We start from the raw sequence: 27,951 nt of genomic DNA on the forward strand, positions 1-27,951 counted from the left end.
CAAAGGAAAGCACAGGAGACAGTTATGCCAGTGCATTCACAGATTCTGGTCACCATTTTTCACTCACTGATTATTGCTACAAGTGTTGATTAATAGTGGTGCTCACGCTGCTAGAATGCATTTCCCTGGAGGCGAAGAAAACATTCAAGAAAAAAAAAAAAAAAAAACCAGAAAGAAGGAAAGATAATAATCAACCCATCCTTCCGCTTCTCCGTAATAACCCCGTGGAGGGTGTGCAAATCATGGCTCCTGATGATGATCTCTGTTAGCAGCTTCTGAGCCATTTCACTAAAAAGATCATCCATATGCATCAGATCACCGATTTGTCAATCAGTTTATAAGGCAATTAAATGCTCCCTGATCTCCCCTGCTTCCCCCTTTGGGAAAGGATAAAGTGATGTAAACAGCAGGGATTCCGAGAGCAGTGTGAGGACATCTCATACCCGGTCCCTCTCCTGTGTCTTTGTGTCCTGTCTGAATTCTGGGAGAAAGCTTCCATGACGATAATGTGCAAGACCGGAATTTACCAAGGCTGATTAGCTTAGGACTTATTTTTCTCTCATCAGTAATGCCATACCTCTTTTCCACGGAGGGAAACTAATGAATTGGATTTAGAGAGCGAGAACACTTCTTAATAAATGCAATATGACAGGAGATAGGAAAAACAAAGATGAGACTACCACAGGGGAGGCTGGTATGACCAGGCGGTGCTCTTTTGGACTCTGTTCAGACTTTAGCCGGACGAGCGATGGATCTTGAAGGCTATCAGTTTCCCTTTGTCCAGTTCAATACCATCATTTCCTGCCTCATGTGTCTCTCCCTGGGTGGCTTTTCTCGTCCTTTCTGTGATGTGTTTTTGTTCTTCTCTTAATTGTCTCTAATGAGGGGCAGACAAGGGACGGCTACATTCACAGTTCCCCTCTCAATTTAAGTGGAAAGACTAATTAGTATAAATTATGGCAAAAGAACTCGAGTCCCATAAGTTGGAAGAAGAAAAGGAAGAGAATTTACAGTATTATGTCTTCTTGCGCCGAATACGTGATTTATGCAATCTTTCACATGGAATCAGGTTTAAGTTCATCTTGGATTTCCGTAAATTCTTTTTCGCTGGCCATGGTCAACATCAATATTGAAATCTCACCTTTGGATCATTAATCCTTCTACTTTGACATCTCATCCTTCACCCACCTCCATCCTGGCACTTTGCTAGTGATCCTGCACTCTGTAATGACTTTATGGTCCTTTTCCAGGTGACTCATGCCTCTGACTTACAGCCTTTCTTTCTCCCCGACTTTATCCAGGATGGGTCTCTGTGTGGCCAACTGAGAAGACCTTTTTCTTTGCTCTGTCTCTCAGTAGAAGTACAGGAAACACCTTGTTGGCGATTATGGAAGAAAGGGTCAATTCAGCTCTCATCCCTCTAGCCACCCAGGGGACAGGGACTTTTGGAGCCACCATGAATCCCTATCTTGACTCTAGCTCTCATTCTTTGGGAAACTCCAATAGTTCTTAAGGAGTTAAACATCACCTTTTGTAAGGAGGAAAGAGAAGTTCAGAGATTAGAACAAAAACAAACAAACAAACCCCCCCTACCTAAATCTGGTGAGACACTTTCAAACTTTGGGTCATATGACCTGGGTTCAAGCTAATGATATGATTGTCAGCAATCATGTAACTTTTCTGAGCCTCAGTTTTCTCATCTGTAAAATGGGTTCCTATCTTCATTGAAGTGCTTAGGTGAAATGAGCATGAAAATGGCTTTCAAAATACATGGTGTATATAAAGTATCAAATATATATATGATATTACCATGAAGACAACCCACCCCACTGAATGGGCAAAAAAAGACCCCCAAGACCACGTTGTTGCTTAGGTGATCACAAAGCTGCCTTATTCTCACTCTAGTATCTTGTGTTATTTGGTCATCTCTAGCATGCCCAAATGCAGACAGAAGCTAGGCACCGAGACTACAGAGCAAGTGGAGGAAAAAAAAAACCCGGAAAGGCTCCCGCAGATCGGCAGCCTCAGAGGCAAGCATGCCCTTGTCATCTCAGATCAGTGCTTCCATTTGGAATCCCCTCAGAGGGGAAGCTGCTCTATGAAGACAGCAAATCTCTTGATGGTTGTATCAACAGAAGCTCCATCCTTAGCCATGGCACTAACCAGAGCATGCTGCATTCCAGAAGGAAGCAGACAAAGCAGAAAAGGGAGATATAAGAACAAGGAGAAAGTAATAAATTGATAAAAATGTCTAAACCATTTTATTTATTATTATTATTTTTTATTTTTTGTCTAAACCATTTTATAGCAACCACAAAATCCTTATTTTTGTGACAACTGAACAGCCTACTGCAAAGCAGCATTACACATGAATGAAATCAATGCCTTTGGGATGCTGGTGCCTGCTCCTCGTCCCAACGTCCTCAAATCTTGTTATCCCTCTTGTGGGTGGGTGTGAGTAACAAAATACACATCTCAAGCACATCTTTTCTCCCAAACTCTACTAGCAACTTAAATGTGGCCGAGAATTCAGTTTAATATTTAACAAGTTGCAGCTGTAAGGTTAGATTGTACAGTAATCTCTTTCCATATGCTCTCGCATGCCATTCTCTTGCATCTAGTGCTGGAAATGTGCATACCCTACGGACAACATTTCTTAGTCTTCACGGCCCTGTTGGGTGGCACCTTCTTTGCCTGCTTATACCAAGTTGGCAGTTGGTAGAGTTTCTCTGTGATCTGGTATTATCTTTCACTCATGCTACCAGATGGATACCAGATGGGTAATTGTAGCCAGTGCCTCAGCCTCAAGTCCACACCAGAGCCCATGGGCATGGACCTGTCAGTGAGCTGACTCGAAGATGTTGCTTCAAAGAAATACTCCTTAAAACTGTATGCATCTGTTCCCTACGCTAATGATCCTTAAGGAAAAAAAAAGTAATAAAGAAAGGAAAGAATCTTGTAGACAAGGTTCTCTTGAACTAGATGTTACATCTGAAAGAAGGGAAAATAACCAGAAAGGGCCTGTGAATATCAAACTCATTTCTAGCTAATGGCACCTCTAAAAAGCCACCAACTCAACTAGCCACGTCAGTAGAGAAAATGAAGGATAATCAGTATATTCCTTGTTGGTGATATCTGCACAATATAGACTCTCAATTCCAGGAGGGCAGCTTCTACATGACATGTTCTGACGTAAAGAATGAGAAGAAAAAGAAGAGAAATCTAAGGGGTTGAAAGGCCTTAGTGATTCCTAGGGAAGAACATGGAGTAGAGATAAAAAGAAATGCACAAAATGGGAAAGACCTATAGTAAGAACTCATCCCTAATATGTTTCTGTTAAACTGATGCCTCGGTTGTCACTTAAGACAAATTACATTTAAAAAAATATCCTAACAGATCAGCTGGTTGTTTCAAGTGTGTATTTCAGCAGTTCATTATGAAAGTTTATTTTCTAAATTAACTACAAATAAAGTGAAGTCTTCCAACCATTCACTCACACAATGCTGTCAGTGATTTTTTTTTTTTTTTCAGCAGACATCAAAGCATATCCCCTCTCCATGCCTGGCTCTCTTCAAGCAGAAGTTATCATAAACAGGTTATGTGTTCCCTTAGGTTACTATGGAAACACTTTTCTTTTCAGGTCATCCACTTACAAAGGTAACATTTGCATTAAAATATGTTGGAAGTTAATTTTTTTGAATACTCAAGTGGGGTCATGCCATCACATCCAGATCTATTATTTTTAAATACGTGGACATACATTGATTTAATCTATAAAAAGACTTGAACGAGGTGCTCACCTTATAGGTGTAATTGCCTGCATGTCAGGTAGCTACTTGGACCATTGTAAAAGACACTAACCAAATTCATTTTTGTTGCAAAAGAAAATGTGACAGTGACCCACTAGCTGGCATTCCTCATTATGTTAATGTGTTGAATATTTAAATTGTGTCAGCTCTGACACAGAGAGAAGAGGCTGGAGATGAGATTATTAGACGACCATGCCTCAGTTTACCCATTTGGGCCATCAAGATTTCAATTTGGCAAACATTTGTCTAAGGGCATCAAAGTGCTCAGACTGGGCACATTGTAGACATGAAACGTGCAGAAGCTCTCAACTAAGTTGTGTGATGGCACCAGCAGGATGTGACTGTTTTACTTCCTGGTGGCAGAAAAGGAGTGGCAGGAAAGCCCCGACAGAAGAAGGGTGATGTGGTTGGAGCAGCTTGGGGAAGACCATGCAAAGGAGATTACTGTGATGGTGTAGATACACAGAGTGTGGGTATACACTAACACATGGCATAATCCTGGGGGTTACCCATCAGGATCACTCATGTAGACCACTTATTGATGCTCATAGATGGATATTTATGTCGAACTCTGTCCGAGTAAGAATCTCTGTGCGCTGTGGACCGTGAGGAATTTCTCCTCGAAAGCCACCAATCCATCTCTGACCGTATCATGCAGTCATCAACAGCTTGAGAAAGGCAGTGAGACGAAGCCTATGCTCTAGATAGAGTAGAGGACCGTAGACTTCACCTCCAGGGAAACTTGTGTGTTACTCCTAAGATGCGTACAGAAGTGTCTTGATCCTCCTCCTTTTCCCCAGAGAGACCCAGAGACAGGGTGCACAATTCAACAAGTATTTATCAAATGGGCAAACGGAGGCACGGTCATCTACTATATATATCAAGCATTTCTCCACAAGAACAGCATAAATGGGATGCCAGAAGTGGCAAGAATCACGTAGAGGGGGAGGTTGCAACAGACTGTGATACAGGGTATGCACCTGCCCTTCCACACTGAAGCAGAAGCAGCGGGGGGGGGGGGGGGTGTCTCAGGGCTGATCGCCATAAGGTTTTCTATGGCAGAAGAGAAGTGAGTAGCCCTATCTTTAACTTCCCTAATCAGTTATTACCACAATTTGGTCACTATCACCAATCAAAACTGAAACATTAATGACTTGTTTTATCAGTATCCCCAAACCATTGTCCACCCATATAAAAGAAGTAAGAGCTAGGCTCTTTTGTCCTTTCCTGACTTTGGTCAAATGCTACAGAATCAAAAGCCTTATTGTAGTCAAAATGTTTTCCTATCTTTTTCCTTTTGGAGGCCAGATAGTCTTCTAGAAAAAGATGGTAGGATGTACTGATAGAATCCGTGCTAACCAATGCTCCTTGTCTCTCTGCAATGTGTGTGTGTGTGTGAGTGTATGTGTGTGTTTATGTTTCCAGATAGATGGTTTAATTATCTGCTCCATTATCTTAGTATCAAGCATATTTATCAATAAGAAATGAATGCCATCCTGGGAGCTGATTTGTTCAAGGTAACTTTCATTGTAGTGATATTTGCATGTCTGATGATGGTTCTACACTTGTGCTGTCTTATGTGTAGCTACATATCTCTCATTTGACTTCTCGACCATATTGAAAGCCAAATAGATCCTCAGTGGCCACATGTGTCCCTGACTTGAATTTTCCTGGAAAGGGATGTAGACATATGAGTACAAGAAACATTTACAATTACTTTTCAGTCATTACTCATTATTGATGAAGATCAGTCTCCCTTAGTTCATACTACACCCAGAAGCTATCTCTCAACAGTAGTGAATAAAGGCAGCAATGTTGCCCTTTAGGTGTTGTATACCTCTGGAGTTTTAAACTAGACAAAACTACAATAATCATTAAGGATAAAGCAGTAAGCAGAAGTTCAGTAATAATCTTGTAAATTTAAAACTTTTCCATGTCGTCCAATTGAGCATCTTGCAGGATTTTCCTCACAAGAATTAAAAAGGTAGTAATATGGGATGTGGCATGTGTCAAGTTTGTTTCCTAGTTAAAAATGGAAATATGGCTGGCCAATAAGTGCTGTAAACAGGAGCTGGGTAATTTGACATCAAAGTTGAACTTGCTATCAAAAAGAATCTCACTTAGGGTACTGAAGGCTGTGAGATCCTGCAGACTTTCTGACTGGCATGTTTCTGGGTGCATAAAATTACCAACCTTTAAGGACAGGAGGCCATCAAAGTCAAGCACTTTTTAGAGAACTTCACCTTGCCATATTGGAATGAACTTTGAATCCACCACCACTTCTAGCTTTGAGGTCAAGGTTGTGTCACCACCAGATAGAAGGGTAGCAACTGAATGGGAAAGACCAGTGACAGCCACCTAAGGGTATAGGAGTCCACCCCCACAAACCTACAACCAACACCCAAGTGTAGTTAGGAGTACAAAGTGGGACAGAGGTAAGAAGGGTCTGAGAGGAAAGGTGAGATTAGACCAAACTAAACAGAATCTATGTTCAAGATTGTCCATGATAGGATGGCAAGCACTTGGAATCAAATTGAAATGGGTGACCAACCCAGGGCAGAGAATTCCAATGAGAACTCCTTCTTTAAGGTGCTAGGGGTACCGGAGGTATCAGCCTCCATGGAAGTCTGACTCTCATGAGCAGATGGAGCCCCAGACCAGGAGAGACAGGAGATCATAAAAATCAAAATAGGACTCGTTTGATTCTAAGAAAACTTTTGAAAAAGGATCCCACAGATTTTCCTTCACTTTCCCAGGATGGGCACAGATCATAAACCTATAGGAACCCAAGTAATCATAATTGCAGGGGTCAAGGACCTGGGGGCAGGGAGTCAGCCCTGTTCTTTTTGAAATTCTCATTAAGATGAAGTTGTCACTCAAAATGGAGAGTGACTATCAGTTTGATGTGAGAAAAAACAAGCCTTCAGTAATGCTGGGACTCATGCGCACTGTTGTAAACCCATAGTGAGAATTTTCTGCTCTACTATAAATATGATTCTGTTATTAGACTATCATCCATATTACAGACCTCAGACTAGGAATTAATAAAGTCATGCACTCAGTGTATCTATGTCCTTGACAGGAATTTTACTTTTCATTTTAAGAAATTATAACAATACAGCTTGATAGAGGTAGAAAGATTTTTATATATTCAGAGGTAACTGCATATATATATATAGCCCTTACAATTACATTATAATTATTTTTTACATCTTCAGTGTAAACAAGAAAACCTACAATTTGACCCTCTGAATTTCTGTGGGCCTTTCAGCTTAGCCCTACTGAAGTTACACTGATGGGTGACCAGAAAGCCGGCTCTCTTGCTGCATTTTGCAGGCTTTCCTTGGAATGGCAAGGAAACCAATTTGGAATTTTTACACCATGTCTCACTTTTGTAGGCCCATTTAAAGCAAAATTAGGAGTTAGTGTAGGAATGGGAAAAAGCCATCGTATTTTCCAGTCATCCCACTAGATATGCCTTGTTTTACTGAGTGTGAATAAGTGAAAGCAGCAGCTAGAAAAATGGCTTTTGTGATGCAATAAAACTGTCCCAGAGTTTGTTATGATTCATCATGAAGAAATTCCTTCTTAAAGGGAAGCTAAGCGTTAAAATGCATATTGAATTCTGGACTCGGTGACAATGTCAGTGAGCCCAGGACATTTACCGCTGCTCTCCCAGATTCCACTGAAAAGTTCCGCAGCACCCACGGTAGGTCAAACATGAACCGAAACTAGGTACTGCTCAAAAGGGTGCCCCAGACCAAGCTGAAAGGGGGACATGGTGCGCACTCACAACCAGTCTTGCTGGGGAGCTGGCAAAGGACGCTGCAACGCCCCTTGGCCATGATTTCAGAGAAACCAACTGAGAAACTAAGCAGAAGCCAAGTTCTCTGCCAGGTGGTGCATGGGATCTGGGTTCCCTTCCTGTCTTTTCAAGCTACCAAAAGTCTAAATGGGAGGCATCGCTTTCTATAAGCCAGGCCTGTTGTGGAGCTATGAGAGGACTTCTCCACAAAGAGTTAGCTGGGAGGACAAGAGAACCAAGGAGACTGCCACCATCTTGTCTAAGGAACATTGATGCTTTCAAGTAAGGAAACAGAAACAAATCAACACAAAACTGTTAACAGAAAGGACTCAATAAGTCCTTTTGGCAAAATGAATGAAAAGAGACCAATGGCTAGAATAATTCGGGTGAAAATTTTGAATATCATGAATACAGAGAGAATCCCAGATGATCCAGATAAGGGAAACAGGTCACTTACAAAGAAGAAAAATCAGGTCGGCCTCAGAGTTCTTCTTCCCTGATATTAAAAACCAAAAGACAATGGGATGTCTGGGGAAAAATCCTTGGGAAGAAGGTATGTCATTCATTTAACAAATATTTATTATATACCTCAAAGCTCCAGGCATTGTTGTAAGTATTGAGATTTATACATGAAGGATACTATCAGATTTCAAGGATTTAGAAATATACTAACTCTATGTCCTTCCTGAAGTGAAATTACTCAGAAAGGTAAGCCTGTTAACAGTGAGATGAATCAAGATAAAGAACTCTGTGCTGGAGATGTTTTAGCAAAGAGGGGCTGGCATTAGACACAAAATGTAATCCCTGGATGATATAAAACATGCCACATAAAAAATATTAAAAGAGAAGAAACATTCTTCTTTAAAGACTGGATCTAAAACAGCACAGGTTTAAAGTGTGAGGGTAGGTAGTGATGACATATAACCATGTCACTTTGTTCCTTTCACATGGAAGGAACTCAACAGAGATGATTTCATTTTTGATGTTGATAGAGAAAACAGGATAAAGAATGTTTTTGTAAAGTCCATACGAGGGAAATTACCAAATAAAATAATCAAAGAGACTGTAGCACATGGGGAATAAAATAGGAAACGGAAAAAGGTGTATAAAAAAGAAAGTCTAAATCAAAATGACAGAAAGAATAAGGATGACAGTTATGATAACAGATATAAATGAGCTAAACATTGCTTTGGAAGAAAAAGCCTCAGAATGAATCAAACATTACGTTTCAACCTTTTCCGAGAGACAGACCTAAAAAATGATGCTGAAAGTCTCAGAAACAAAAAGCACATGGGGACTTTAACCTCGTGTTTGTCTGCCTTTGACTGATCAAGGAAATGATAAATAAGCATATAGAGTATCAGAAACAACATAATTAATAAGATTATTTTACCAACGGTAGGACACATACTTCTCACACTTAAACATCTGACATATGTATGGGGATGGCTCTTAATATAAAAGCTTACATTGGTGGTGTTTACTTTTTGTTCTTTTCCTGAAAAGCTGTCATTAAATTTATAGCATGTATAATGACTATGCTGACTTGAATTTAAGGAAATATTGTGATACACGTGTGTCGTCTACTAGAATGCAAGTACCATAAGGCAGAGATTTTTGTCCATTTTGCTTTCTCCTGCAACCTCAGCACCTTTCCAAAGCCTGAATATAATAGGCACTCAATAAATGTTTATTTAATAATAAACATTTTTAGAAAAATCATTAATTTTAATTTACTTAATTTAAAACGTTAAATGACAAAGTTATATACACTATGTCAATTTCAATACATGTCCCAACTTGCAGAATTCACTATCCTGGACTATAAAATGTGAAAATTTAGATTGATAATAAAATTTTAGAGAGAAAAAGCCTCAATCCTTAAAAATTAAAATAATGACTATATAAATAATTTTTGGTCAAAGAAGAAATAGAATCTTAAATTTCAAAATACATAGAAAAAGAAGAAGAAAAAGAAGAAAGAGAAGAGTAGGAGGAGAAGGAAGAAGGAGAATAAAGAGGAGGAGGAGGAGGAGAAGGAGAAGAAGAACATTAAGATATTAAAATTTCTGGAAGTATACGAAACTAAATTCAAAACCAAACTCATTGCCTGAATTATACTGTCATTGAAAATGATTAAAAAGTAACTGAAATAAATGAGTTAAATAATTCAAAAAGTTTGTTTTATTCCTTCTTAAAAGAAATACTAAGTTAATGAGGTAAAAATAAATATATTAGAACAGAGAAATAAAATTATTAAATATATTAAGTGGCAAAAACCATAAAATATACTAACAGGTTGAAAGTCCCAATGAAATAAATGATGTTATGAAAAAAATACAGAAAGTTTCCAAAATTCAGTAAAAGACGAAACATCTCCTTTCCCAAAGATTTCCATCTATTGGAAAAGTTGAAAAAGGTGTCAAAGAATTACCCATAAAAAAGCATCAGTCTAGATGGTTTTATGGATGAGTTGTTTTAAATCTTGATGAAGAGATAATTCCTAGACTATAGAAATTGATATAATGCATAATAACAGATGAAAAGCTACTCAAATTATTTTACAAAGGTTGTGTAACTCTTCTACATAAAACTGCTAAAGTTAGGGGGGAAAATCTTTAGAGATCAATTTCCCTAACAAGTAGAGGTACAAAATCACAAATGAAATATTTGTAATCCATGCCCAGCTTTATCCTCAAAGAAAAAACAGACAGCTTGTGAGTTAGATTTATTTTTTCAGAATTACAAGGCTCATTCAATATTAGAAACCCTATTAATATAAATCATCTCATTAATAGAAAAAGAAAAAAAATCATATAACCATCTTGATAGACATTTAAATGCCATTTGAAAAAACTAACAAAAATCTCTGGTTTGTTTACACAAAAAGTAAAGCTTCTTTTTTTTTCTGAAGTATCATAAAGTTAAGATGATAAGTTAAGTTCTTCTAACTGAAGAAGTTAGAAAAAACATTCTGACTGCTACCTGACAGTAAAGGCTTAATAATCCTTCTGTGTCAAGAACATTTACAATTTAGAAGCAAAGAAGGCAAGCACTGAATAGAAAAAAAAGAAAATTCAAGATCAACAAGGAAATAAAGGCCTTAAATGACATACTGGACCAGATGGACATCACAGATATATTCAGAACATTTCATCCCAAAGCAACAGAATACACATCCTTCTCTAGTGCACATGGAACATTCTCCAGAATAGATCACATCCTGGGCCCTAAATCAGGTTTCAACCGGTATCAAAAACTGCTAAAGTTAGGGGGGAAAAGATTGAGATCATTCCCCGCATATTTTTCAGACCACAATGCTCTGAAGATTGGGATCATTCCCCGCATATTTTCAGACCACAATGCTCTGAAGCTAGAACTCAATCACAAGAGGAAAGTTGGAAAGAACACAAATACATGGAGACTAAACAGCATCCTTTTAAAGAATGAATAAGTCAACCAGGAAATTAAAGAAGAATTGAAAAAATTCATGGAAACAAGTAATAATGAAAACACAATGGTTCAAAATCTGTGGGGCACAGCAAAGGCAGTTCTGAGAGGAAAATATATAGCAGTACAAGCCTTTCTCAAGAAACAAGAAAGGTCTCAAGTACACAACCTAACCCTACACCTAAAGGAGCTGGAGAAAGAACAAGAAAGAAAGCCTAAACCCAGCAGGAGAAGAGAAATCAAAGATCAGAGCAGAAATCAATAAAATAGAAACCAAAAAAAAAAATAAATAAATAAAAAAAATCAATGAAACTAGGAGCTGGTTCTTTGAAAGAATTCATAAGATTGATAACCCCCTGGCCAGACTTATCAAAAAGAAAAGAGAAAGGACCCAAACAAATAAAATCACGAATGAAAGAGGAGAGATCACAACTAACACCAAAGAAACACAAACAATTATAAGAACAATTAAAGAACATATTGTAAGAACTACGCCAACAAATTTGACAATCTGGAAGAAATGGATGCATTTCTAGAGACATACAAACTACCACAACTGAACCAGGAAGAAATAGAAAACCTGAACAGACCCATAACCAGGAAGGAGATTGAAACAGTCATCAAAAATCTCCAAACAAACAAAAGCCCAGGGCCAGACAGCTTCCTGGGGGAATTCTACCAAACGTTTAAAGAACTAATTTCTAGTCTCCTGAAACTGTTCCAAAAAATAGAAAATAGAAGGAAAACTTCCAAACTCATTTTATGACGCCAGCATCACCTTGATCCCAAAACCAGACAAGGATCCCATCAAAAAAGAGAACTACAGACCAATATCCTTGATGAAGACAGATGTGAAAATTCTCACCAAAATACTAGCCAATAGGATTCAACAGTACATTAAAAGGATTATTCACCATGACCAAGTGGGATTTATTCCAGGGCTGCAAGGTTGGTTCAACATCCACAAATCAATCCATGTAATACAATACATTAATAAAAGAAAGAGCAAGAACCATATGATACTCTCAATAGACGCTGAAAAAGCATTTGACAAAGTACAGCATCCCATCCTGATCAAAACTCTTCAAAGTGTAGGGATAGAGGACACATACCTCAATATTATCAAAGCCATCTATGAAAAACCCACCCCAAATATCATTCTCAATGGAGAAAAACTGAAAGCTTTTCCGCTAAGGTCAGGAACACGGCAGGGATGTCCATTATCACCACTGCTATTCAACATAGTACTAGAAGTCCTAGTCTCAGCAATCAGACAACAAAAGGAAATTAAAGGATCCAAATTGGCAAAGAAGAAGTTAAACTATCATTCTTTGCAGATGATATGATACTATATGTGGGAAACCCAAAAGACTCCACTCCAAAACTGTTAGAACTTATACAGGAATTCAGTAAAGTGTCAGGATATAAAATCAATGCACAGAAATCAGTTGCATTTCTCTACACCAACAACAAGGCAGAAGAAAGAGAAATGAAGGAGTCAATCCCATTTACAATTGCACCCCAAACTATAAGATACCTAGGAATAAACCTAACCAAAGAGGCTAAGAATATATACTTAGAAAACTATAAAGTACTCATGAAAGAAATTGAGGAAGACGCAAAGAAATGGAAAAATGTTCCATGCTCTTGGATTGGAAGAACAAATATTTGTGAAAATGTCTATGCTACCTAAAGCAATCTATATATTTAATGCAATTCCTATCAAAATACCATCCATTTTTTTCAAAGAAATGGAACAAATAACTCTAAAATTTATATGGAACCAGAAAAGACCTCGAATAGCCAAAGGAATATTGAAAAAGAAAGCCAAAATTGGTGGCAGCACAATTCCAGACTTCAAGCTCTATTACAAAGCTGTCATCATCAAGACAGCATGGTACTGGCACAAAAACAGACACATAGATCAATGGAACAGAATAGAGAGCCCAGAAATAGACCCTCAACTCTATGGTCAACTAATCTTCGACAAAGCAGGAAGGAATGTCCAATTGAAAAAAAGACAGCCTCTTCAATAAATGGTGTTGGGAAAATTGGACAGCCACATGCAGAAAAATGAAATTGGACCATTTCCTTACACCACACACGAAAATAGACTCAAAATGGATAAAGGACCTCAATGTGAGAAAGGAATCCATCAAAATCCTTGAGGAGAACACAGACAGCAACCTCTTTGACCTTAGCCGCAGTAACATCTTCCTAGGAACATCGCCAAAAGCAAGGGAAGCAAGGACAAAAATGAACTATTGGGATTTCATCAAGACCAAAAGCTTTTGCACAGCAAAGGAACAGTTAACAAAACCAAAAGACAACTGACAGAATGGGAGAAGATATTTGCAAACGACATATCAGATAAAGGGCTAGTGTCCAAAATCTATAAAGAACTTAGCAAACTCAACACCCAAAGAACAAATAATCCAATCAAGAAATGGGCAGAAGACATGAACAGACATTTCTGCAAAGAAGACATCCAGATGGCCAACAGACACATGAAAAAGTGCTCCACATCACTCGGCATCAGGGAAATACAAATCAAAACCACAATGAGATATCACCTCACACCAGTCAGAATGGCTAAAATTAACAAGTCAAGAAATGACAGATGCTGGTGAGGATGCAGAGAGAGGGGAACCCTCCTACACTGTTGGTGGGAATGCAAGCTGGTGCAACCACTCTGGAAAACAGCTTGGAGGTTCCTCAAAATATTGAAAATAGAACTACCCTACGACCCTGCATTTGCACTACTGGGTATTTACCCTAAAGATACAAACGTAGTGATCCGAAGGGGCATGTGCACCTGAATGTTTATAGCAGCAATGTCTACAATAGCCAAAATATGGAAAGAACCCAGATGTCCATCAACAGATGAATGGATCAAGAAGATGTGGTATATATACACAATCAAATACTATGCAGCCATCAAAGGAAATGAAATCTTGCCATTTGCGACGACGTGGATGGAACTAGAGGGTATCATGCTTAGCGAAATAAGTCCATCGGAGAAAGACAACTATAATATGATCTCCCTGATATGAGGAAGTGGAGATGCAACATGGGGGGTTAAGGGGGTAGGAGAAGAATGAATGAAACAAGATGGGATTGGGAGGGAGACCAAACATAAGTGACTCTTAATCTCACAAAACAAACTGAAGTTTGCTGGGGAGAGGGGGTGTGGGAGAGGGGGGTGGGGTTATGGACATTGGGGAGGGTATGTGCTATGGTGAGTGCTGTAAAGTGTGTAAATCTGGCGATTCACATACCTGTATCCCTCGGGATAAAAATACATTATATGTTTATAAAAAATAAAAAATAAATAAAAAATTTAAAATAAAAAAAATCATAAAAAAGAAGAAATATACATGACCAATAAACACATGAAATGCTTAATCTCAGTTGTAATTTAATGAAAACAAAATAATTGATATGAGCTATCAAACTGGTAAAAATTAGGAAAAATGAAAACACTCAGTTTTAATAGGTCTGGTATGAAACCTATATAAAATAGACCAGTAAGATCTATTAAATACATTAATAAATATGCTGTTGGAGAGAATATAAACTTATCAGCTTTTCTAAGGGCATGTTGGGTAACTTGTAGCAATTAAAATTTTTTTCATAGCCCTATGTTACATAATTAATATCTTATACTGATTTATGATAATGAAATAATAACATAAGAATGCAAAGATTTATCTAGATGATTATTTATCTATAATTATTACTTTATTACTTACAGGAAGTGATGAAAATAACTTAAAAATCCAACAATGAAAGCATGATTAATGAATTAGTGGGTTAAATGTTATATTCACATTTTTGTGCATTATTTAATGGCAGGAAAAATGCTCACAGTATAATAGAAAGTGAAAGAAGTAGGTTAAGTAACAGCATATCTAGTAGGGTCCCAATTTAATTACTACATGTAATATGCACGCATGTGTGTGTGTCTCTATAAAATATGCCAAAGCATAAAGTGTTCATTTATTGCATGGTTGGTGATAGATGATTTACATTTCTGCTTTAACACTTTTACCCATTATGTAAATTATTACAGTGAGTATGTATTACACTTATAATAAAAAAGTTTAATGTAAAAGGCAAAAAATCATAACTTCAGGAAAATAAGAAAGACTAGAGTATGGCAACCATATCCACCTGGTCTTCAGAATACTTTTGTCTACATAATTGTAACTTTGTTTCAGATGTTTATTTAATAGCTTCATAAACCACCAACTGCTAAACTAAAATTAATGAAAATATGTGCAAATTGTGTACCTGTCTACCTGTACATCAACATACATGTACACACTATATTGATATACAGGTAGAATCAAGAAAAGTAAAGTCTGGGACATTCATAATGTTTCAGATGTGATGTATTCAACATTATTTACTCAAATAAATGATTGAACCCCCACATCTGAAACAAAAATCCTACGTGAAATCCTATAAATGAAATGGTAAACCAACCAGATATGGAACTTCAAGTCTAGACTATAGGTTTTTGACCTTTTAAAATCATAATCCAGAGGAATATAGTTTACATTATGAGCTAGCTGCTATGTGTATGGTGCACAGATCGGATATAAAACAAGAACTTCACCAATCAACACTCATCTTTACTACCTGCCATGGCCTCTGATAGAGCCTATTCTATTCAAAATCTTTAAAATGTCAATTGTGACTAATTGGGTTTATGATCACCTAATAAGTTGTGACACGCAGTTTAAAAAACTACCCTCTAGGGCAGGTCTCACTCCGTAATTGGGACAGACGTGATGCACCAAGGCTCACATCCTCAAAACGAGAGGCTGGGCCAAAAAAAAAAAAAAAAAAAAAAACGGATCATCATGAAATATTATAAAAACTGCTTTATATTTGCTTAGAAATTACAAGGGCAATCGGAGTAGCTTATGTGGAGTCAGAATGCCCTAAATGCAGGCCGAAGGGAAGCCCAAACACACAGGGAAACTTAGTGGAGATAAAAGCAAATCTACTGTGTTCATTGGTTAGTCCCTCTTTCCTATGTGTTTGCTTATCCATTTTTTTTTCCCCTGGTACAACTATTTCTAAATATCTCATTACATTTGAAATTATGTTTCCTGTCTGCCTTTCTCACCAGACATGAACTCCTTATTCACTTCTGAATCCTTAGAGTCAAGTAAATTTCTGGCACAGAGACAGAAAGAAATTTGCCACCAAATTAAGGTCTAAGGAATTAATTGATAAATGAATAAATGAAGAAACCATGTGCTTTGAAATTTTGTTCTTCAATCTTGGGGCCAGAGTGGCACAACATAAGTGAAATGGGTTTATTCTTTTCCTTAATTAATGATAGGACATTAACAGCTTTTCTTTTTATTATGGAGATAAGATCCTCAACAAAGTTAGGAAAGTTGTAAGAGCAACTTTCTCATTGAGCAACTCTACTGTGGAGTTGCTTTCTTACCAATGAGACAGTGGGGCAGTTCTCAGATTTCTGATAAATTTATGAATCAATTAAGTGGAAATATTGAATGTTTAAAACAAAATTTCAGTTCTTTCCTATCTGCTCATCAACTTTTTATTCCTCCATCATCTTGTATTTGAGGACTAGATTTTTTTTTTAACCTTACATATATACATCTATAGGTAGAGAAAGGAGCAGGTTATCTACTTCCTGAAACTGGGAAATTTAAGAAATAGTTCTATAACCACACGTAAACCACAAACTGCTAAAATCCCATAGCATTTTTTTTTTCCCAATCGCCAATTTAAGTATTATGTTAAAAGATTTCTTCCGGCCATCCTTCATATGAATGGTGAGACCATGAGTGCTTCCTCTGGAATGTGAGCTTCTGATTCCCTTATTACCACATACACACCCCTGCTGCAGTGCTGCCTGACACTTTAAACCTGGGAAGTTACTGTAATGGGAACTGCATGGAAAACAGGAAACCTGGTCCATACTAAACAGATGAAGAAAGGAAAAGTAGCTGATACATATAAAAAATTATAATTAGAATAGAGCTGCTATTCAGAAACAATCTGGAACTCTGGTAATTAGTGATGTAGGGAAAACAAAACTGAAAAATAGAGATTTCTCCACATCATTTGGGGGTATCCATTATCATAGAGGGAGCCAGAAGGTTCATTAGAGGAAAACCATCAGATCATGACACGGAATGTCTTTCTCATACAACATTTCCTACTGTTTCTCTAAAAGGAGAAATTTGAAAACAATGTCTTTGGGCACGCACCACCCCCTTCCCAATACACCCCCTCCCGATACACCCAATACATGCACATGCACACCGACACACACTCATACACACACACACACACACACACACACACACACCCCAGTCAGGTTTTCCTTCTTTGTTGTTAAGCATTGATGCAAATGTGGGGCTTGATGTACACTTAGAATAAATTGCTAAGTATTCTGTGAAGGAATAAAGCAACAAAGGAATAAATGATAGCAGAAAATCTATTTCTCTCACGTATTGCTTTAGTTTTGCTGTCTAGGGAATGAAGCTATGTCTGAGTGAAAGATGACACAGAACGAGCTAAATCATTTGAAGAAAGCTTCATGGAGATAAAACCCAAGAACTCCATTACTTTACAAAATTCTTATCTTGAAGCTGGAAAAGAAACTATTTCTCAATTGTTTATAATAACAATGCTATACCAGTTCTTCCTAGATCATTTACTTGAATAAATGGAAAGTTTTCCTGTGTCTGGATGAAATCACTGGTATCAACTTTTGCACTTTCTCATAGACACTGCGAAAATCAGCACCGTGATTTCAAGCCTCAGAAGGAAACACAAAGAAATGAATGAATTTCACAGAACAGTAAAGTCACAGACTCTGATACGTGTCGTTACAATTGTATTCCAAAGTGGTCATTCTTCTTGTGGAGAATGGCAATTTCAGTACTGCTGTGATTATTAACATTTTAGGGTCCTCTTTTATTTGAGTGTTCTTCGTATTTCAGAGGAGATATTTTTGTGGAGTTTTCTTTTCTCCATAACACCACACTCGTTACTATTCAATAAGAACCACATGATGTTAAGCTCTCGAAAGCTCTACGTTGAAATTTTTCTTAGACTGAAAGGACAAGATGGCCGCCGCAGCGACCTGATTGGCTAATTACCCCGGAAGCTGTGAGAGGGGAACGTTTTGCGTTCCAGGATCTGAACACAAACATGGCTCGTGTGGGGTTTTCACTGCCCTCCAGGTTAAGTGTTACATGTGTTATAAATGCCAGTTCAATGGAATTCCATATCTTCTACTCCACAAACATCTTCACTTTTAAAAATTTAGTACCCAAACTTAATTTCAGGGTTTTGAGCTCCGCTAAAATAAAACGTATCCAACTGATTTTAAACAGCTTTGAGAACCGTTTAGGAAATCTGGAATTCATACGCGTTTCTGCTATGGTTTTTCCTATATTATATAAAATGGTCATTTCTCCCATTGCAGTAGAAGAAAAGAATGTGATTATTGTAGAAGTTGGAATTTTGGGTTTTAACCATGATCCAACACAAACGGCTGTGGTTTAGGGGAACTTAACCTATTCTAAACTCGACATCCTGAGCTGGAATTAATTGTTCATTAGAAGGCAGAAAGAGTTCTTTTTTTTTTTCACTCTAATGTAAGTAGAGCATAGAGTTGACATATTTTGGGAAAAAATGTGGTTTTGAACTTTCTTTTTCTGCTTCTTGGTATTCAGGGTTGGGTTTAAGCCAGAGATAGGCTAGCTTATTTGATTATGGCAAAAAAGAATGATTTCATTTTGACTTTTACAGAGATCTCATACTATTTAGCATTGGGTTAAAAAAAAAAAAAATCAGAGTGCTAATTAAAGAGTAGTTCCACAGAGGCAAGTCTGTATTGTGCTTATAAGCAAATACTCAGTGTTTCCCTTTCTTTCAAACATTTCATGTAAGAAAAAGTAAACAGCTGCCACAGCCACGCTCTTTCTCCTATTTCCATCAGGAGTTGTTAGCACAGGTTAGAAGATCAGCTTGCTAATGGTTGTGTGACTATGGTGCACAGTCTTAAAACCTTAATTTTCTCATCTGTAAAATAGGACTAAAAATACCTACCTCCTGGATTTGTTGCCTGGAATAACTTATATAAGGTATATAAGGTGTTTGTACACATCTGTCAGTCAGTACTGAGTAAGTGATGTCATTTTTATCATTCATCGGGCTGTAGCATAATTTATTGAGTAAATAATTTGTATATATTCTCTTTGTATTCCCCTCTGCCTCCTATTTTTGAAGTCATTAACTAGACCTGACCTCGGTATTTCTTTGCTTCGGGGTTTTTGTACAGCTGAAAGCAGAAGCCTCTTTCTTCTGGTCTTTGGTCTTTGATTTTAGCATAAGCTCATTAAAGAGATTAGCTGTGCCCCCAGGGTCAGGGATGAAAGGAGTGCACTTTTGAAGAAAAAGTTTGTGTGTGGGAGAGAGGGAAATAGTTATTGACCTTTTGACCAACGGACTTTGCCAAAAATGTCTTATAACGGGGGCTGGACGGTCACCACCTGAAGGGACTGTGGGTACCTCAGTGGTAACCAGAGTGTGCATGGCCGGAAGGCCTCCCTCCCAAATGCTTTGTGTGTTGTATGATGTCCCAGGACCCTGGAATAACGGAAGAGGTTCAGCTTGTCTGAGATAGAAGGGTTATGACTGAGATAGAAGGGTTATTTGGCTAATGGAATATATGATTTCTAAAAACCTCAGTACGCGCCCCATTTAGAAAATCCTCACATTCGTTGAACACTACTACATGTCAGACACAATTCTAAATGCTTTACATGGAATAATCATTTAATTGTCACGATATTTATATAAGATCTGTGAGAATGAGATCCTAGTTTGAAGAAGACTGAGAGGTTAAAGAAAACCAGCCCAAATGTACCCAATCAGTAAGTGACCTAGCCTGGACGTGAACGTAAGCAGTCTGATCTCAGGGTCCGTGCTCTCACGTGCTCTCACACATGGTGCTCAAATGCTTCTCACACCTGCGATATTAGTAAGTACAAAATTCAGGACATCCGCAGGTTTAGAAGGACTGGATGGGAAGACAGGCATTTTAGTCCCCACATGCTCCACGTTAGTTGCCTTGGGCCACAGCCACGGAGGGCAGACTAAGAAACAAAATGTTCTATTTCTGGGAGGTGAGGGCCAGTTCATAGTAGAAATCAATGCCTCGCTCAGGATCAACGCGATGCCCACAGGGAGCCAGTCAGATTGGGGAATATGGCGAATTGGCTCCCTCATAAAAGTGCCGAAGAAACTTCGGGCTGTGGAGGGACACCAAGGTCTCAGCCATGGGCCCTTGCTCCTCCAGGTCATGAAGAGACAGTTGCCAGTGGTAGAACCCATTAACCCTTCTCTGGCTCCTTCCTCCCACGCTTGCCTTACAGTGCCTAATTTTGCACTTCATTAGGGTGAATCAAGTATCTTCTTTAAACAGAAAAGTCTCTTAAGGAATGTTAAGAGCCTTAATGGGTTAGATTATTTGCACCCTCACCCTCTAGAAGTGTAGCTGAGATGAGCTGAGAGAAAGGGAACTTCGAGGGAGGAAGAGATGGCACAGAGAGAGAACTTTGCATTCCTGAACACTCTTGGGGGAAGAGGTGTGTCTAAGTGGGGTGCCATGATGGGGAGGTAGGGGTGATTAAAGTTCAGGAAACCTGGGGAGATACTTCTAAAGACTGGCAGATCAGAAGGGGCTAGAGAAGACCTCAAAGGTGTATTCAGGGAGGAGGGAAGGTGAGCATTTCCCCCCCTAGCTCAGGTGCTCTCCTGCTCCTGGGTTCCTTGGTTATTGTCTGATTGGCACCAGGTTATTGGATTGTAGTGGGTTTTTGCAGACTGGTTTGGGACCCTGACAACCAATCATTTTCTTCCCCCCCATAGGAAAACCATTCCCAGTGCCCGATTGCCAATTTCTAAATGGTTTCTGCAACACAGTTTAGTTCTATGTTGGGGGTTGCCTATAAACACGTTGCCTTCTTTCAAAATGATTTGCACTATGTTTAAAAGCTAGAAATTCGCTCATATGATCCCCCATATAGCCAATATGTCAACACATTCTCATGAAAGCTACATTGAAATATAAAGGACTAACACTATCAAAGAAAAAAATTTTCAATTTATTTTGTCCTCCTTGTCCTCAAATTTTCTCTATTTCCTGAAATCGAAGTGAGCAAGTCCCAAATTCTCAGCTGGTATTTGATGCTTCACCAACATCAAGTTGATCAGAATTCATGCCCTTCTGAGATCCACCTAATTCATAAACATAATGTGTGTTGTTCTCTTCCCTCTGCCTTAGTACCCCTCCCACTCCTCAGTTCAGTTGTTTTAAGAAATGAGGGCAAACACTAACCTGTTGATGGAGGGAGATACTGGGAAGGAAATGTTTATGGAGCTAATGAGGGCTCGTCAACTGAGAAGGGGTTGGTCATCCTATGGTATAAGCTAAATTACAATAGCTACTAGTTGGACGCATTTGATGGTTCTAATTCTTTATCTCCATCCTTGAAGATTTTTAAAATAGATACATTCTTTAAAAATTATGATACAATTGACCTATAACACTGTATTAGTTTTAGGTATATGACATAATGATTTGACATATGTATATAGAATATATTTTTATCACAAAACAACAATCCATGAGGCTATACTTAGCAATTCTACCCAAAGAAAGTCACTTTTAGTCCTTTCAAAGAATTCTGTTGCTTCCCTCTGGGCCAAATTCCTAGGTCTGGGGTGAATCTAAATGTCACTTGCCTACCTAAATAAGTAGCCAGAGGTCTGGTAATTTCTCATGAATAACACAGCAAAACCATCTGGGTGCCTGGGATAGCTTAAAGATCCGGGACCAGCAGACAAAAATAAATCTTTCTCCTTTTACCAATAATGGCAGCAAGTTTAAGATTGATAATAGGTCTGCTTCTTCTAATGATAAAGAGGAAAATACATGAAGGGAAAGGTCTTTTCTTTTTCTTTCCTTAAAACTCAAGATGAAGAGAGTTTATACTGTTATTAATCAGAAATTATAGTAGACAACTCCGAACCGTGCCCGACATCCCTCTTCCCTTCCCCTGTTAATTAGCACCTTGATCTTCCTGTGGGGACTACCTCCTCATCTCGACTCATTTATGGGATTTGTGTAGGCCTGATTCTACTTTGTGGTTCCAGGGTGACCTTGTGACCTAGTTCTGGCCAGTAATGGTACTGCATCTTTCTTGACAAGGGAGTTCCGAAGTGGGCATGTGACCCAGGCTGAGTCAAGAGTCCATTCAGGATTGCATCGAACATCAGTTCTAAGACTTCCTGGATGTACTGGGGGGGTTATAAAGGTGTTGAGTTGGAGCTGCCACTGGTTGTCTCACTGCCATATGAAGGAACTCCCTGAGAATGGTGCCTACAAAGAGAATAACGAGGGAGCTGGATCCAGCTTTGCCTGAAGTCAAATATACCTATGGATTTTAAAGTTATACAGGCCAACAATATTTCCCTTTTTGCTTAGGCCAGTTTGAGTCAGATTTATGTTATTTTGTGACTTAAGAGCCATTGACTAATCTAGAATCTAGAATTTTTCATCTGTGTCCTTAGTTGTTTGTTTGTTTGTTTGTTTTGTTTTGTTTTTGTTTTTCAGATATCTTTAAGGCGCAGAGAGGGAAAATACAGACAACTCAATTCTGGTGTTGGACCACTGTCAGCAGGAACTCATTTCTCTTATCCCTCATATTTAGAAAACAGCCTTCTGATAGTTTTTACACTTGTGTGGCTATTACACATTCCATCTTAAATCCCTTTCATAAGATGGTTAGCACGGTCGCTTCTTGCTCTCTCTTTCCTCTGACTGCAGAATTCACCAGATGTGTCTTTCTTGTCTAGACAGCTGCCAACCATGTTTCTTCAAGCTGGCTCCTAGGCCATCTTCAGGATGAGCGAATCTTTCAGAGTGTTTCCATTTATTCACCCAACCATCATCTGAACCAATCCTCTTGGCCAGAAAGGTACATGATCCTGTATTCTACGACAGTGGGGATTTCAGTACCTCCTTCCTGTCTATGTATCTATAAACCCCTTTCATAGATACGAATTCTAATTTAGCCAGAGAGTTAAAAAGAGGAGGAAGCATACGGTATATGCCATGCAGCTCTTGAAAAAAGACAATAATAAAGGTACAGATATTTTTAGAAAACTCTGGAGCCATCCCGTTTCTGAAATTACTTGCAGGATCTTCATGCTGCCACTAAATAAGCAGATCATTTTTATCTGCTAATAAAAAATACCCCAGCCTGTTGCCAGAGGACTGTGATCGTCTTAACAACTTTTAAAGAAAATAACATAACAGGAGATAACAGGTATTATGTTTTCTTTTGGCCAATATTAACACTTAACAGCTAGCATATCTTGCTTACTTAATTGGGCCTATAAAAACTCGCCAGGCCGTTTCACTTCCCACCATTGAAATTCTCTCCACTTGTTCTTTATAGCTTTTCAGAGCCTCCCTGGGAAAACAGCTCCAGAACAGGCTGGCTGAAAAGATTTTTAAGGTCTCTTGTCCATATTTACAAACCTTGCAATCTGTGTGTGTGTTCATTTATCTGAACACAAATGAAGTGAATAAATCAGAAGCTCCTTTGGGAAAAAGAAAACCACCAAATCTATGAGAAAAGGAACCAAATCTGCCCGCTGAGGCAACTCCTAAATGACTCTATGGAGTCCCCCGCAGCCCTGGCCACACACCCTGCCTTCAGCGGAAGGAACTGCTGCAGCTGAGCTCGTCAAGGAGCCAAGACGTTCTCTACTACAGAATTTCTCACATATGCTATTGTCCCTTTATTCATTTTGCCTCCGCTGTCTGTATTCCTGGCTACACTGTGAGTTCCTCCAAGGTAGAGATAATACTCTATTCTTAGATTGGCACCTGGCCTATGTGAAAATTTGATCAGAGCCATAGACAAAAGAGAGAAAGAAGCAAGGGCTGTGGGAGCAAGTGGGAACCCAAGAGAGCAGTGGGAAATGCCTTCAGCTTGGAGCCACTAGACAGAGAACTGACTATAGGATAGCCTGGGAAAATGAGCAAGTCCGAGGTAGGCCATGGATAGAATTGTTAGTCCCAGCGACAACAACATATTTTTAAAAATAGTCATAGACCTTACTAATCTTTCCAGGGATTGCTTGACTAACTTTGGCTTTGAAGACTTCTGTGAGCCTACTTTTATTCTGTCTGGTCAACTAGAAGTAGTTGTGAGGTAACTTATCATCCTAATTTGCTTCTCCATAGTTCAGAAGCTTCCCAGTCTAGGGGGACTCTAGAATATTTGTAGGTCTCTACATCTGAAGTACTAGGTCCAGGAAGTTCTGAGTCCACGAAAGTCATTTTTGATGATGCTGGTCCATGTCATGATTTTGTTAGAGAAGTTGAACTATTTTGCTTACTGCAGTGATTGGAATCAATGTCCTATTTTTAGAATCGTGGTCAGATACCTTGATAATTACACAGAGAAGCACCTCGCCACCCTCCCTTGGGCCCCACCCTTCTTTTTTATGGGTTGGTGATCCAATTTTAACAAGCACCCCCCATGATGCTGAAGACCAGACCCATCAGGAACTGCAGTCTCAAGAAAAGCAGCTTTGTTAGGTCTGGATGACAAGCAGGAAGGAAGCGCTAACTTTCTAAGCTTGCTCTCCTAGATCTATCCAAAAGTAGCAAGACCACAGTGTGATTTGTCAAGCCTGCACTGGACAAAAGATACTGGTGTTTTCCCTTGGCTTGCGGAGAGGCAGAGAAAGGGCTGAGACTCTCCTCCCTGGTTTGGAGTCTCTTAGTTGTCACAGAGAGCACTAGGCTTTTATGACACTCACTTTGCAAGCATCCCTTTGGGAAGCCTTAGTCCCCACTCATCTCAGAAACGTAAAATCACTTTTGGCAACGCTCAATACACTTGAGCATGGGAAACACAAATTAAAAGAGATACTTCTTTACTCCCTAGATTGTCTGGTTCCACATTTGCTTGGAATAAAACCAGAATCATCAAGATAGAGAGGACTGGAGTGGATGGGTTATCTGTTTCAAGTTTGGTGAGGGTCAGAGGAAACCTGAAGTCTTGTGAAGGTTAAGCATTTTCAACCTTTCTGCTTGGAGTAAGGAGAGCACATAAAATAAGGTCGAAAGAACCAGGAGTGCTTCATCTAAAATTACTTGCCTTACTTTGCTCATAGTTGTTCACGGTGATGTTGAGATGGAGGACTTTTCCACGCCCTGTACATGGTGGTCTATTTTGGTTATGGTGGAAAAAACTTCCTTTTTTTTGTTGCTTGTTTGTTTGATCGAGGGAGCAGAGCCTTATGTATACAGTCTGTCATCAAAGTTAATACATTGATCTCACATAAGTTTAAAATGAAGTGAATTGTTATCTAAATTGTTATTCTGGGGAAATCTTTCTCTTCCCTTACCGAGCATTGAAGCAACCCATTGCCCCATCACTGTAAATGCCATTCTGTTTAATCCTAACATCTGTAATAAAAAGCTCTGTGTTCTGACCTCTAGTTGCAAAGTGCCTATCTCTGGAAGAGGCCAGACCATTTGGTCGGAGACCACCAATCCTTACTTTGCATTTCTGATTAAATGCCAGGGTACCAGGAAGCATCTCCCGAGCCGAGGAGTGTCGGGGCTCTGCACGCCAGCAGTGGGTACTGCGGCTGCTTCCTTTCAAACACTAGCAAAACGTGGGAGGTGTCACACGTGAGAAGCCACAGCACTGAAGTGAGAAACAGAAGGAATCCGCCTGGTTGCTGGACTCTGCTCTCCCAACCCTGACCTTGTGAGCACATGAGAGTGAAAATAAGGAAAGAAAACTTTCCCTTAATAGATTCGTCCTTCATAAGACCTGGTGTCTTTAGTGGCCACCAGGGATAAGAGAGTTCCTTGTGTGGTTCTCAAAGCAGCACTAAAAACGGTAGTAGGAGGCAGTAACCATCAAAGAGGGTGCATGAGAGCCGGCCTCATGGCAAGGACATCACTATTACCACGGACAGCTCTGCTCCAATAATGTGAGTAACGAGAACCGAGATTTATTGAATACCAACGCAGTGGCAGGCACCTGCTCTAACTATGTGACGTGTACTTTAATCCAGCTCTAAGCACTCTCCTCTGGTATTTTTGTGGATGCTCCAAAGCTAAGTGTGTTTTGTTGGTATAGCCGTGCCTTCTTGAAAAAGACAAGAGAATGAATCACGTCTCCTGGAAAAACCCACAGAAGCTCTCTTTAGAGGTTACAGTCTTCTTTCCTGCTCACAAATGTTGAAGGATTTGGCAAAATACAAAAGCTGTTCTTATCTCAAAGTAAACGTCTCTTAGCGTACTGGTGAGATGGGCAAAATGGGAATTACTCAGATGCCATATACACACAACTGGTGGCTCTGAGGATGGCCATTCTGAGATTCACTTCTAATATCCTTTCCCAAAGGAAAGACGGTTTGCTTCGCATGGTCTGTTAATGCTTGCCCAGATTCTGAAACCCAAGTGATGGGAGGCAAGGATCAAGGCTCAGTAAATTCCTTGTCCTCTTTAAAATAGCGACCATCTGCTCCGCCCTAACACGTTGGTATACAAGTCCAACAGAGAGTAAATACGAAAGCAATTAAAATAAACTACTGTGCATTAGTGTGGTTTGATTTATGTAAACAACTTCTGTGGGACAAGATGGTTGTGGTTTGGGTAATGCTCTTATCTGTGAAACTCAAGTAAGCTAAATATAGCTTGGTATGTATAGAACATTCTTAACCATGTTCCTCTGCTAGAAACTATCTCAGTTGAGATGAATTCAATGGTTAGAATGAGGCCCGGACTTACCCAGTGAAGGTCGTAATCTAGCCTCGCTCTTCCCTCGTCGTCCTCATATAGGGTGAATCCTTCCCTCTGGGCCTGATAATACTCTTTCCGCAACTTCTGGATGCGGTCCGTGCTCCCACTCGCAGGCCGGCCACTGTGGGACATAACCATACAGACACACTCACATGGCGTACATCATCCTGGGAAGTCACTTTTTGGTCTTATTAAAGGAGCTGACATCTAAAATTGGGATGATTCAACAATGTGATTCAAATATGCTAGGAAAACTGTAAAATCAGTAATAAAAGTGAGCAAAAAAAGGTCTTTATATAAATATATTTAGCTCCAAGGGTCAAAACATTTGGCTTGGGATTAACAAATTCCTTTTGAGTGAAAAGGTACTGTAAGGTACTGACCTTTAGAGCAATTAAAAGTGCCATCTCTCTTTTCTTACAATCATCTGCACGGAATTTGGCTAAATTTTAATGCAGTTATTTCATTTTTTCCAATAAGAAACTGCCAAATTGAGACCAGTTGCTTGACCTGAAGATGGGCTGTGGCGTGGAGTCGGCGTGCGCCAGTCTTCATGTCAGTGACAATGATGCATTGCTAAAGTGGGGGGTAGCATACATGTTGGCATATGGGCCCACAGGGCATAGGGAAAGCAAAGAAAGCAGAAGCCACATCAAGAAGTAAAAAGAAAAATTAAAGAAATGGGTGGTAGTGGAATAATCCTTCTTCATTACTTTATTACGTGACTCCTGATTCTCCTTTCTCGACTCTAGTCCTTTCCTTCTCTCAGGAATTATAGTTTCTCAGTGACTCATCCATGCAACCCGAAACTGGTCGGCCAGTGGCTTCCTTTTAGCTTGGATTAGTCACAATCATTTCAACAGAACTAACATCATGGGATACAATTCAGGGCCGGGAAATAAGAGGAGAATGGTAGGCACATTTCAACAACCATTCAACTTGCTTGGTTCATCTGAGACATAATCGAGTGTCCTATTGGGCCG

At 39.1% G+C, this 27,951-nt stretch overlaps 1 protein-coding gene across 2 annotated transcripts in view; it reads right to left on the bottom strand.

Annotated features, from left to right (window-relative positions):
* The window catches only part of PARD3B (par-3 family cell polarity regulator beta), a 1,047,303-nt gene that overhangs the window by 73,987 nt on the left and 945,365 nt on the right, over positions 1-27,951 (bottom strand). For both annotated transcript variants that reach the window (XM_059168302.1, XM_059168301.1), the window contains one exon: positions 26,957-27,089. In XM_059168302.1, the coding sequence (XP_059024285.1) occupies positions 26,957-27,089 (133 nt within the window). The remainder of the gene's footprint in view (positions 1-26,956; positions 27,090-27,951) is intronic.

This window comes from Mustela lutreola, chromosome 3 (assembly GCF_030435805.1).
Source record: "Mustela lutreola isolate mMusLut2 chromosome 3, mMusLut2.pri, whole genome shotgun sequence".
Taxonomy (NCBI): Eukaryota; Metazoa; Chordata; class Mammalia; order Carnivora; family Mustelidae; genus Mustela; species Mustela lutreola.